The sequence below is a fragment of the Conger conger genome, chromosome 4, assembly GCF_963514075.1.
Source record: "Conger conger chromosome 4, fConCon1.1, whole genome shotgun sequence".
NCBI lineage: Eukaryota > Metazoa > Chordata > Actinopteri > Anguilliformes > Congridae > Conger > Conger conger.
In genome coordinates, this window is record NC_083763.1 from 10,324,329 (window position 1) to 10,338,528 (window position 14,200).

A 14,200-nucleotide genomic window follows, 5' to 3' on the forward strand; every position below is an offset into this window, starting at 1 on the left:
ACACATGCAGAGCATTTGAAACCCATGACCGTTCTTTTATTTTAGCAATATATTTTTGTCATATATAATGACACCTGAAATGTGCAACTTTCAGTCGCTAAACTAACGCAATAGCAACTGGCTTAATCTCATGGGTATACAATGCATGCATGGACTTGAAATATGAATGTATTAACTTACCATTTCAAATAATGGAAATCTTACTGATTTGAAAGTAGATTAAAAAATATTTATTTCTTGGCTAGGTGCTCATTGTCTCTTGCGGGAGCGAGGAGGAAGGAGGAAAAACCGTGAGTCAGTCTCGCAGAAGAGTATCACTTTCAGAGGCCGGCCGCTGACTGTCGGCCCACGCTGTACAGTATGTGTAGACCAGCTGTCTCCTCCGGAAACTTCAGAAGCACCATGAATCAAGTCCCAGCTTAAATGTCAAAATGGCGACCTCTTCCCAGGTTCCCCCGAATCGATGGAAGCCGGGACCAGGCGGCTAATCGCCGTGGCGTTTCAGAGAGGGATTGAGGGGTGAGGGCACCCCCCTCCGCCGCCCCCCACCGGCTGAGCTGAACTCCTGCTCCCAGCTCAGTATCTCCACCTCACGGTCTGGGAGAGGTTATCCTTCCAGCCTGAGAGATGGACAGACACACGCACATGCACGCACACGCACGCACACGCACGCACACGCACGCACACACACTCACACACACTCACACACTCACACACTCACACACTCACACACTCACACACTCACACACACTCACACACTCACACACTCACATTGCATATACATACACACATACCCGTGTGCGCGCCCACACACAGTCACACGTGTGCAGACAAACAATCAAAACATCTACAGTAACCAAGATGGCTGCCGGAGGTCAGTTCCTTTTTTTCAAGTGCAGAGTCTCCTGAGAGAGGGGTGATCATTGAGCCATGCCCGGCTCACAGTCACAGCCCCACCCACTCCGGGTGCGTGGCAGAGAACGGGATCGATATGGCGATTGGCTGACGGAGACAAGGCCGTCTGCAGTGTCTGCTCCCTCTCAGCTGAAGAAATAAGTGGAGTCCTTCACTTGCTGAAGATCGAAATCACCTGAAGACAAGCAGAAAGCTATTAGAAGATCTCAGTTAGGCAGCATGGTGATCAAAACAAACCAGATGACATTGTAACCAGTCTGAAATGCATCCATATTACTGCAACACCTAGACAGTCTAGAAAGACAAGGCTGTTCCTATGTACTGACAAATTTCAATGAATTCTAGGCTTGTTCTTCAGACATGTCTCTTGCATACTCCTTTGGGTTGAAAATGACTTAAAATGCAGGGGTGCATCATTTCTTCTATGAGAGTTGTCCCACATTTTTGACCGTATCACTCCCCAAACTACCTTGATATGCTATTGATCTATACCAGTGGTCTCCAACCCTGGTCACTTGAGAGCTACTGGGTCTTTTGTTTTCACCTTCAAATCAGCACCCTGTTGAGACTCAGGCAATCAGGTGAGGTGAGATAACCGTGTAATCAACAACGAAAACCAGCAGACCCCGTAGCTCTTCAGGACCTGGGTTGGAGACCATCGATCTCTACCCTCTTAAAGTGAAACCCTGAGATAGCAGCACTTGGTGCTTTCTCTGAAACCGTGCCCTGGTACAGTAGCACGAAATGGAGCCCTGCGGTGCTATGTACTGCTGTTAACCCTAGAGATCGGAGGACAGGAAATTCCCATCAGCCCTGTGCTTCCTCTCGCCTTCTTCTTTCCTTTGTACATGCAGATTACAAATGTATGCTAATCAGATGGCATTCTGGGAAATGTTGTCATTTGATGATTTTTCCTGAACAAAATCAAGCAGCATAGAAATATAAAATGTTGTGGTCGGACGCCTCGTCAAATTATTATCAAATGAATGACACCACTCGCACAGTATCGCACAGTAGAGCAACTCTATCCTCTCAAAATCGCGTGGCTAGTCTCGTTACGCCAAAATGAAAACAACTCTTGGCAGACAAGGGGAGAAAAAGCGATGGCAACAGGCCTGGAAGCCAGAAATGCCGAAATGGCACAGAGGGGGTCAGCGAATTGGCACAGAGGGGGTCAGAGATACGCCTACCTGCCTGCTCCAGGTGCACAGACACCCACCGCAGCCGTGTCAGAGGGAATCATGTTTCACGCTATACCGCCACAAAACAACCGCGCTAAAGCGCATTACATCCCACACCTACGGCACCGCGAAAGCAGAATCCGCGCCCGCCCTGCTGAGGTAACCCTGCGAGAACAGCCATACCCAGTAATTGGAAAACTGCGTGGCATTGAAACCAGTAGTTAGCATCTCTCTCTGTCAACAGCTCTTTAAATCAGCCCTAAAGCCGCCCACCACCACGCAGGACAGCAAGCAGCTCCGCGAAGACCGCGTGTGTGTGTCCCCCCCCGCTGAGTGCCAAATAAACCTGTAAAATGGACGCTGAATTATAATCTTTTGTTTATCCGGCGTAGGAGTTTGTCGAACCTTGGAGCCGTGACTTCGCACAGTTCTGACAAAGGCCCCGCCCATCGGCGCAGCGTTAAGCACTTGACAGGCTGCGTGCGCACAGCTTTGATCGCTGCGGAGACGGTGGAGACCCAGAGGAGCTCCCTAAACCCCAGACTGAGTCAGTTTCCCCATCCCGCAAACGTCTTCATTCAGCGAGTCCCTTTCACTGGAATATACCAATGCATGCAATATGCGCACACACACACACACACATACACACAGGCGCACACACAGGCACACACACTCAGGCGCACACAGACACACACACAGGCACACAAGCACACACACAAGTACACACACACAGGCACACACACACAAGCACACACAGACTCGCACGCGCACACACACATACACAGACAGGCAGGCAGACAGACAGACAAGCAGACAGACAGACAGGCAGACAAGCAGACAGGCAGGTAGGCAGGCAGACAGACAGACAGACAGGCAGGCAGGCAGACAGGCAGGCAGACAGACAGACAGACAAGCAGACAGACAGACAGGCAGGTAGGCAGGCAGGCAGGCAGGCAGACGAGCAGACAGACAGACAGACAGACAGACAGACAGACAGACAAGCAGACAGACAGGCAGGCAGGCAGGCAGGTGAAGGCTTCTCAGCAGACGTTCTGAAGGTGACTTCTGGCACCTGGTGGAGAGGTGGGAGGAGGAGGTCACGCAGCAGGGCGCCATGGCTGAGTTGGCGGACAGCTCGCCCCGTCCCCTCTGAAATCCCATTTCATCAGCACCGCCATTCCCACGGAATACCAATGCCCCCCTTTCGGGGCGCTTGTTTAAAAAACCAGCAGAAATGCGATTACTGCCAAATGAACCACACCGCCGCACAGGGAAAGCGACCTGCAGACTGCATGAATGTTATCTGATCGACTGCAACGTGATCTGTATTTATCTCGATGGGTTTATTACTTCAATCCTGTTAAACAATTCACAAAAGTAGGGCTGTGGTTCCACTGCTCTGTGTAACACACGTGTGCAAGTGCAGGGCTCCAAAACAGCGCAGGCAAACCGTGAGTTAACCCTTTAAAGCGTAAGAGCACAAATATGTGATTGGAATATCCTTAGCTGAACATTCTTATTTATTAACCTTTATTTATACAAGGTAAGTTGACCGAGCGTGCATGCTCTTTTGCAGCAACGCCCTGTTAAAGCCCCCCCCCCCAAAATAGCCTAACCTGCATGTCTTTTGGACTGTGGGAGGAAACTGGAGTACCCAGGAGACACAGGGAGAACATGCAAACTCCACACAGAAAGGCCTGGGCTGGCATTTGAACCAAGGACCTTCTTGCTGTGAAGAGACAGTGCTATGCACCGTGCCACCGTGCCGTCAAATTCTCGAATAACTCTGATGTAACAATCACAACTGGTAATGGAAAGCAATGGGAGTTCTAGAAAACCGACTTAGTAGGTTTCCAACAAACCTACTCTTCGAAGGGTCAATTCGGCCTGATTTGGGACCAATTAATCGATAAAGAACAGTCCACTTGCTGGACTGAGAACGTTATCAGCAAAACCCGCGCCCGGTCCATTTCACGCTAGGGGCCTGAATGATGGCCATTCACAGAGGCAACGGTGGAAGCTTGCTGCAGATTCCGCCGGAATCACACCCAACAGATAACGCCGTAACGTGATTAACGATCATCAGCCTAAACAAATGATCTAATCGGTGGTGCTAAGAACCTGCTGAGTGATTAATGACGACGCTGGTTGGGGGCGAATGGAAAAAACCGCAAGAGGTGTATACCTTCTGTAGCGCTGTTGGCTATAAATAAAGAGCCACGCGGAAACCGTGCTAACGTGCTAATCAAAGGGCGATGTGACAAAGGGGCTTTTGATGAATGAGGGAGAAACAACCCCACCGAACATTTTGACGTCATTCGGACCTCGAATCAACGCGGGTCATGTAGGTCGATATGACGTCGATTAGTGGAGCAGAAATGTACGTTTTTAGTTCTTTTCATGCCGGTGATTCAATAACCGCGGAACACGGATCTATTGCAGATTGAAAAGTGGCCACGTCACGGCTCAACGTCGATCAGCCTTGTAGCCGCGACGCACGTGACAACGCACGTGACAACACGGTGTACGAGGGCGGGGGGGGGGACCTACCCGTCTTGGGGACCCTGGAGAACAGCTCGATAGCCTTCGCTTTCTTGGCGCCTCTGGAAGAAAACAAAAAAAACAAAAAATGTCATTTCCCGTTCCTTCCTCCTGCGTTCTCTCTGCGGCCCCAGGAGCTCTGGGGCCCGGCCAGTCGGGCAGAGGGGGGGCGGCGCTGAAGTTCGGTGTCCCTAAGCTCCCAGCACACAGCCACGTCGGCTGAGCGGACTGATAATGACCAGGCTGGGATTCTGGGGAGGAACGTTTGCCTTGGGGGTCCAATTACTGCCAAAACAGCCCACTCCAGGAGCAGCAGCCCTGCACTTTAGCCAGTGCGCAGGTCACTCGGAAGAACAGAAACCGCCGCTTTTCTTAATAATGCACATATAGCCGCCTGTCTTTCCAAAACATCCTAACGAGGCAGCAGCCTGAAGGTCATCCGCAGTGTGGCTCGTCAGACCGCTACTTTCCTGACTTCTGCATGGTGCACATAATGAGCTCAAATTCAACTGTTAAAACAATTAATACTATGCAGTTAAACCGTTCCTTTATGATAGTATGCACTGCCTAAGGCCTTTGCATGCTTAATAGCTTATGTTTATATAGTATACACTCAGTGAGCATTTTATTAGGTATTTATTAGACCAATTTTTTTAAGACTTCTTTTTTTAGGACTCAAGTCTTCTGCGGCTATAGCCTATCCACCTAGAGCTTTGAAGCGTTCTGTGTACAGAGATGCTCTCCTGCATACCACTGTTGTAATTTGTGGTTATTTGTATTATTGTCAACTTCCTGTCAGCTTCGACCAGTCTGGCCCTTCTCCTCTGACCTCTCTCATTAACAATGCATTTCTGCCCGCAGAACTGCTGCTCACTGGATGGTTTTTGTTTTTTGCACCATTCTCTGCAAACTCTAGAGACTGTAGTGCATGAAAATCCCAGGAGATCAGCAGATTCTGAGATCATTCCACAGTCAAAGTCATTTGGATAACAATTCTTCCACATTCTGACCTTTGGTCTGAAAAAACAGCTGAACCTCTTGACCACGTCTGTATGCTTTTACGCATTCAGTTGCTGGCACATGATTGGCTGATTAAATATTTTCATTAACAAGCTGGTGTACAGGCTTACCTAATAAAGTGATCACTGAGTGTAGAAATATAGGCACATATTATATTATTTATAATAGGCAATGTAAATACACACACATATACTAAATAACGTTTTCCTGTTTTGACAGTGTTAAGTATAGTAAGTGTGACAGTGTTAAGATACGATGCTTAGTTAAAACTAAAAGTACGGTTGGTGCCCCATGTCATATTCCACAGGTTGTGTGTGTGTGAAACAGTCAGGCTGTGTGTCAGCTGCACATAGAACAGTCTAATCTTATCCGAAAAAGGCCAGTGTGGGTGCAGGTTTTGTGTTTGAGCTCTGCACTCCAACCGCAGATTTAACAACTTAACAAATCACAGGGGGCGGCCTGTAGTGTAGTGGTTAAGGTACACGACTGGGACCCACTAGGTTGGTGGTTCGATCCCCGGTGTAGTCACAATAAGATCCGCAAAGCCGTTAGGCCCTTAACCCTGCAATGCTCCAGGGGAGGATTGTCTCCTGCTTAGACTAATCAACTGTACGTAGAGTAAATGCCAAATGCCGTTAATGTAATGTAATGTAATGGTGGTCTTCAATCAAGACATTGGTAGGCAGAATCAGGTGTCAGCGCTGGGCTAGAACAAAAAGCTGCACCTACACCGGCCCCTTCTGGATGAGATTGGCCACCCCTGACATACTGTATAACCCCTTTCCCTGTTTTGACAGTTCTAAGCACACAGTATAGCTTAAAACGGAATAAAAAAACTAAACAAATCTGACAGTCAGGCAGGAAGACCATGTCCCAGAGGCCTTTGCAAAAGCCTTTTCTTCTCTTATCCGGCATGCAATGAGCAAGCCTACGGTTACTGCAGCATGCGCTATTCCACAGGGTGTCGGTGTGTAAAGAGTCAGGTTCCGCGCTGTACTGCACTGTATGTCAGCCGCACATAGCACAAGCGAAAGCTGACCGACTCCATGGCAACGGTCCGTGTTGTAGGCGGCAGGAGGAGGAGGAGGAGGAGGAGGAGGAGGAGGAAGAGGAGGGTGGGACTCACTGCTTTCTATCGCTGTACTTCCTCACCATGAAGGTGGACAGGTCCTGTAAGATGGGCTGGCTGTGCAGGGCCACAAACTGCTCCCGGCAGATCTGAGAAGGACAACGGAGAACAGCGCCCCGCTCGTTAGCGCCCGGCGTCAACACTGACCTCCGACACAAGACTGCAGACTCAAGAATATGAGTTGAATATTTGCAGTTTGCGCCAAGTCATTTGGCACAGGTTTTTATGCCCGACTATTTCACAGCTATCGGGTGACTAATGCGACTAATTCCATGTGTGCATTTTAGATAGGCAGGCAAACAGTCTGGAGACTAAATAATCTGTGCCTTGTTTCTGAGTCGAGTTGAAAGTAATTGAAAGCAAGCGACTGTGAAGGGGTAATAATTGAAACAACCATAAATTATCACAGAGGGGTGTATCCACAACAAATCCACCAAATATCCATTCAAAGTAATGACATTAGCTATGACACACATATCACTGCCTCACCACCCCACTTCCCTCCTTTCCCTGAAGCCATTCACAAATGTACCTTTACAGTCACTTTAAGTCAAATAGCAGAGGTTTTTTTTTTAAGACAACTTCACATGGTAAGTGAACACCACTAGAGTATCTGGAGAGTCTATAGCAGTGGTCTCCAACCCTGGTCCTGATTTTAAGGTGAAAACAGTATAAACAGTACCCAAGCCCAGTAGCTCTCCAGGAGCGGGGTTGGAGACCACCGGTCTATAGAAACTGTGCCTAGTCTCCGGGCTGTGTAGTGGAAGTTGTGGACGAAAGGGAGAAGGAGGTATGGGGGGTATGGGGGGGGTGTATTTGGAGGTTTTGGGGGATGGGAGGGGGTGAGATTACAAACACAACCTGCAGAGAGACACGCGGGAGATGGGACTAGTTGGGTCATTAACTTCTGCCGCTAGTCGGAACAATTTGCCGCGTCCCCGGAGCGAAACCCAGTTGTTAGCTTTCAGGAAGGTCAGCGCGGCGTGACGGCCCTCATCACACAGCGGCGAGAGAGCTGACCCAGTTGCTCAAAGAGCGACTACAGGTCCTCACCCCGTCCCTTCTGTTTTTCCGGTTTTCTTTCCCCCTCCCCCCCCCCCCGCCCCCCCCGTTTGCCCATTTGTCTGCGCGTGAGACGGAAGTATCGATTCACAATTTAACGAGAAACAACTCCGCTACAAATAGAACCAATTTAGCCCGGCCGCTGCACAGAGCCGGGGGGTTACTAACCGCGCTCGCCACTTAAGCGCAAGGTAATCCACCCAAATTGTTTTATGGTAATTTTTGCGTTCCACTACAGCCGATCTCCTCAAATTAGTCTTGCTGACAGCCAGGAGCGGGGGGAGGGGGGGGGGGGCAGAGCTTGCGAAATTCATATTTCATAATGGACGGCTCTGACATCACCCGGCATACGGCAGCAGCGGATTATAACAGCTGTAAAGCCGTGTGTGAGTGGTCAGGCCCTGACGTAGGCGAGTACACAGAGCCCCGCCAGGGACAGAGAGGCATTACCGAGCACATCGCCCGGGGCCGAGGGGAGCCGTTATCTCGCTCCGAACGGGGAATATCTGCCTCGTGCGAGTTTTTACCGAGGAAGGAGCAGACGTCACAAGTTCTCCGACTCGGTCCCGAGGCCCCCTGAGTATGGTTCTTTTTTTACTGCCTATCTTTGAGTCAATTACCGCCACTGAAAACGCGTGCTCAGGTTCTCACGAGCACAAAGCAGGTTTTTGGCTATTTGCCATTGGCTGTTCCGTTGCGTCCGTCGTTTTTAGTTCCAGTGACCGGGCGCACGTTTCGATCAGAACACGTTTCGCTACGTTTTGCTATGGTTTCCAGGTTGAACGATGGGTTTCCTCCCAACGGTGTGCAACGTTTTGCAACAGGCTTCGAGGTATGTTTGCGCCTGTTTGGTGGGTGTGTTGGGGTTGTAGCCTGAGTCAATAATGACTGTAGAATGGACAGAATGGCTGTCCCGGACGCCATGGGAGGAAACCATACCTTCGTCAGTCAGTCTTTTATTTAGTATAATATAATTTAGTATGGTAGTTCTTGTCTCACTTCGAATTTAGAAAAAAAACATTCCAAAAAACCAACTTGCCGTTTTGTGACTGGCCCAGGCATGATCGAGTGTACACGCTGTGCCTACCATGAGCCCACCTGGTCTGAGGGGTTTCTAAATAAAACAAAACAATTATGCTGTACGCACCCTATTCATGGTATCCACGGTGACGGCGTGGGTCCAGAAACAGTCGTGGACAGAGACGAAGGTAAGCTTTTCCCTGGACGAGAGAGAGAGAGAGAGAGAGAGAGAGTGTTAAGTGTTAGGAGTATATAAAGCCAAACTGTAAATGAATCACATGCAGATAGTTAAAGAAATAGTTGGTTCATGATAGCTTTAAAAATTACATTACAGTTATTTAGCTGACGCTTTTATCCGAAGCGACTTGCAGTCATTAGACTAAGCAGGGGCCAATCGCAACTGGAGCAATGTGGGGTTAAGGGCCTTGTACGGATCTTACTGTGGTTACACTGGGGTTTGAACCAACAACCTTCTGGGTCCCAGTCAAGCAACCTAGCTACCTGGCTATAGGTTGTATGTGTAGTGTTGAGGATCTCGACAGGTGAGACAGAAGGGGACAGGATCTCTCGCCCTTACCTGAGGCAGTAGAGGGAGGTCAGCATCATGTGGGTGGAGTCCAGGGAATGGATGAAGTTTGGGGGAAAGGCATTCTTCTGTTTCACTGTGTCGGGCCTTCGGCACAAAGAGAGACGTTCAAGTAGACTGCGGGAGTGTCAAACTCCAGTCCTGGCGGGCCGCAGTGTCTGCTGGTATTCGTGGTTTCCTTTCAATCAGCAGCCCTCCAGGACTGGCATAACTCAGTCAACATTGAATACCAGCCCCCCCCCCCCCCCCAAAACCACCACCACGTCTCACTTCATGTGTAACTCCATAGGAACGTCACGTCCAATTGACAGCAAAAGGAGAAAACAAAGAGGAAGCGGCTGAAACAACTTGACAGATGTGCAGGTGTCCTTACAGCGCAGTTGTGTTATAATATATAAATAATCTTTTTGTTTCCGATGTTTGATCTTCGCTGGCTGATAAAACATATTTTGGATTTAGCAGTGTGCCTGACCTCAAACTAATTGACAAAAAAAAAAAACGCCTATGCATATTATCCTCATTAGCCTGGGCCTGTGCCACGCAAATGCTCTCTGGGAGCTGTAGTTTAATGGGACGGAAAGGATAATGGGGTTGGCTTCACCCAGAAAAGGAGAGCCAAAGCTACAGCCGTCCCTCACCAGCTACTGCACGTGACGCGGCTCCACCTTCAGTGATACAGACGGGGCTACAAAATCCCAGGCCCTGGTCCACAAGGGGTGTAAGGCGTGAGAGCTGGAGAGTTTACGATTTCACAAATTTAACAAAAAGAGTGTGAAATTTTACTATTTAACATAAAAAAAGGTAGCAGGCAGCTTGAGATTACGGATACCCCAGCTGCTTGCTGCCGTTAAGAGCGCTGTTACGTCCGTGGTGCCGCGCGAGGAGATGGGGAAACGGCCGGAGATCGGAGGTCATGGGAGCGCTGCTGCCGGCCTCATCATTTATTTAGTCAATTCTAACGAGGCCTTTCTGAGCTGCTAATTACCCTGCCTCTGGAAGCCCAGAGACACAAGGACTGTCTGTGACTGATGGAACGCAGGGAGGGGGGAGGAGGGCGGAGGAGGGGGGACATTACATTACATTACATTACGTGTAATTTGGCTGACGATTTTATCCAAAGCGACTTACAGTTGATTAGACTAAGCGGGAGATAATCCCTCCACTTGAGCAATGCAGGGTTACGGGGCCTTGCTCAAGGGCCCAACGGCTGAGCGGATCTTATTGTGTCTACACCGGGGATCGAACCACCGACCTTGCATGTCCCAGTCATGTACCTTAACCACTACGCTACAGGCCGCCCTGGGATGGAGGGAGGGGGGGAGGGGGGGTGGGAAAGGATGGGGAAAGGAGGAGGGGAGAGAGGGAGTGATTGGGAGAAGAGGGGGGAGGGAGTGATGAGGAGGAGGGGAAAGAGAGGGAGAGAGGGAGAGAAGGAGCGGGAAAGAACTGTGGATAATCGAACGGACGTGGAAGGGCGGCCAGAACGAGACCCCAACCCAGCACATTAACTGACAGCCTGTGAGGTACTGACGCACCTCACAAGGGTGATGTCGGCTCGGTGCGGTCCGAAACAGCACCACTTCCCCCCCCCCCTGAGAGGTGCTTACAGGCTGCCCTGCAGCGCTCCTACCTCTCCCCCACCACCATTTTAAAGGCGCACCGTTCCACGCAAGCAGAAATGACCAAGGAGGTGAAAAGATAATGGAAATTGCCTTTCGGGCTCCAGAGTTTGGCTGGCACAGAGGTCAAAAGAATTCCGGTCAATTAAAACTAAACTAAAAGAAAAAGGTTTAAATATACTAACTGAAAAAAACCCTCATAGAACATTAAGGACAAGCAGGAATAAGCAGGCTAGATAACGGATGGATGGACGGATGGATGGGGCAGTCGGTAGCCTAGTGGCTAAGGTACATGACTGGGATCCTGAAGGTTGGTGGTTCAAGACCCGGTGTAGCCAGGATAAGATCTGCAAAGCTGTCGGGCCCTTGAGGCCCTGCACCGCTTCAGAGAGTTTTGTCTTCTGCTTAGCTTAGTCCACTGGAAAAAAGAAACATCAGCTAAAAGAACTCATTATTATTATTATTATGTAACGGAAAAGTACTGGCCCTGTTCGGCAGATTCACAGAGTAAGCGGAGTTTGGAGAGTGGTGGTGGGGTGGTTGGCCTAACCCTGCTGTTCTCAGCAGATGATTGATGGTAAGCCGTGGGGGGTTTCGGCGCCCTGGGGGGTGGGGTTGGGCAGGCCGTCCTCCACACACAGCCTGCCAGAGGGGGTCCCTAGCTGGGACCCGGCATGGGGCTTGCCGTGCCCCGGCGTGGGAGCTACCGCTATCGACTCGCTAGCCTGCAGTGCGCACGGCTGGCTGCGTCGCCGCGTTCCAAAGTGGTTGGGGAAAACTTCTGGAAAGTTCTCTGCACCCGCTGCAAAATGGGTACAGATCAACGTGAACGGAGAAAAGGCAGCGTGATGATGACAGGAGATTTTTAAAATGTTTTTGTTTGGTTTCACGCAGGAAGGAGAGCCGGTGCTAGAGCACTATCTCAAACACGACCACGTTTGGCCTTCATTTACAGAGAGAGATGGAAAGAGACTGAGAGAGATACTCAGAGAGAGAGACAGAGAGACTGAGAGAGAGAGAGAGAAAGGCAGACTGAAAGACAAGAGAGAGAGCAACCAAAAGAGAGAGACCGAGAGAGAAAAACAGAAAGACGGAGACAGAGAGAGAAAAACGGACAGAAAGACGGAGACAGAGAGAGGCAGACTGAAAGACAGAGAGAGGGAGACAGGGAGAAATAAGAAACAGAGAGAGAGAGGGAGAGAGAGGGAAAGGGAAAGAAAGAGATAGAGAAAGTGGGAGAGAAAGAAAGACAGAGAGCGAGGGAGAGCAAGAAAGAGAGGAAGAGAAAGAAAGACAAGAGAGAAACAGAAGAGAGAGAGAGAGAGAGAGAGAGAGGTCTCGAAATCCCAGGAACAGCTCATCACTCATTCACCAGGGTCCTCGGTGGCAGTTGACACACAGAACACTCAGCCGTGACATTTTGGTAGAAATGCCAGCCAGGATCGTCAGTGGGCCTTTAATCGTTGGGGCGCGGCTGCGTCCCCCAAACACCCCCATTACACCATTAATCAATTAGATCAGCGGTGGCTTTCCAGGACCGAGGTGACTTCTGTGGATGTTTAAGGCCCCAGGTCTGCTCTATAGCACATTGGGACAAATACGTTGTGAACAGGGTTGCGTAAATACACTTTACGTTCACATCTAGCCTTTACGTTCACATCTAGTCTTTACGTTCACATCTAGCCGTTTAGCAGCCGCTGTTATCCCGAGAGACTTACTGTACATACTGCAAGCGAAGCGAGAGAAATTTGATTTGATTTGATCGGAATTGCAAGGCGCTCCTTTTTCCGAGACATGTACAAGAGAGAGCGCACACATTCCCGATGACCGAAAGGTCACGTGCGACATGACAATTTGATAACGAGTTAAGGCGTGTTTATAAATGAATGAGAGCCTAAGAGGGTGAAATATGCAGCGCAGGCCTTAGCCCTGAATGCTAATGCAGGCGTAATTCATTCACGGGCCAAGATGTACACACAGTACACGGCTCTCTGAAGAAAGAAAATGCGCGAGCCGGGGAGGAACGCGGACGTTTTCCGCGGGAAGTCGGAGGGGGGGGACGGGAGCTTGGAGCCGTAATGGAGGCGGTGGAATTCGATTGCGCTGCTCGCTGGTCTACGGTGAAACTGAGGATGAATAATTAACCAGGGCGGGCGGCGAGGCGTGCGGGGAGAAGCGTATGCTCGTCCCGCAGAGCCTGGGTGTCTGAGGGGAGGGGGGGGGGGGCTGGAGGAGAGCACTCACTTGCTGGTATTGCTGGAGACTTTGATATGCATGCTTTGCATGTGAGTCTGGAGCTGTGGAGAGAATACACAGGGTACATTGCGGGGGAAGAGGTTAGAGGAAGATTTGGGGTTTATGTTTGGGACATTCATAATTAATTAAAGACTTCTGTCAAAACAACGACAAAACGTAAAGAAGAAGAATTTTCATCATGAGCCTCGTCGTCGTCGTCATCATCATCATCATCATCATCATCATCATCATCATCATCATCATCACCACCACCACCACCACCACCACCACCATCATCATCATCATCATCATCATCATCATCATCACCACCACCACCACCACCACCACCACCACCATTATCATCATCATCATCATCATCATCGGGCAGCAGGATAGTATAAAGGTTAAGAGAACTGGGCTTCCAGGTAGAACATTGCTGCAGTACCCTTTGAGCAAGGTACATGCAGAATTGAGGGCCTTAGTAGCGTAGTGGCTATTTCATATGACTGGGACATGGAAGGTTGGTGATTCAAGCCCCGGTTTAGCCACAATAAGATCCGCACAGCTGTTGGGCCCTTGAGCAAGGCCGTTAACCCCAGATTGCTCCAGGTGGGATTGTCCCATGCTTAGTCAACTGGAAGTCACTTTGAATAAAAGCATCAGCTAAATAACTGTAATGTAATGGAATGAATTGCCTCAGTAGATAATCAGCTGGATAAATGGATACTTAAATAAAGATGCTAAAGTTGTGCAAGACACATCTGCTAAACGCCAGCAATGCAACTGTCGTCACCAACCACATCAAGGTAACTCATCGCCATCCAAGTATGAGGCCATCGTCAAAAATGATGAAAAGCCAAAAAATTAAGCGGTCATTTCTCCTCTGACCATC

At 49.6% G+C, this 14,200-nt stretch overlaps 1 protein-coding gene across 1 annotated transcript in view; it reads right to left on the reverse strand.

Moving 5' to 3' along the window:
* Window positions 1-207: 207 nt before the first annotated feature.
* The window catches only part of polrmt (polymerase (RNA) mitochondrial (DNA directed)), a 61,576-nt gene continuing 47,583 nt past the window's right edge, over window positions 208-14,200 (reverse strand). The window contains 6 exon segments of the mRNA XM_061240479.1: window positions 208-1,090; window positions 4,647-4,699; window positions 6,784-6,875; window positions 8,996-9,068; window positions 9,446-9,541; window positions 13,318-13,370. Coding sequence (XP_061096463.1) covers window positions 1,041-1,090; window positions 4,647-4,699; window positions 6,784-6,875; window positions 8,996-9,068; window positions 9,446-9,541; window positions 13,318-13,370 — 417 coding nt within the window. The 3' untranslated portion in view covers window positions 208-1,040.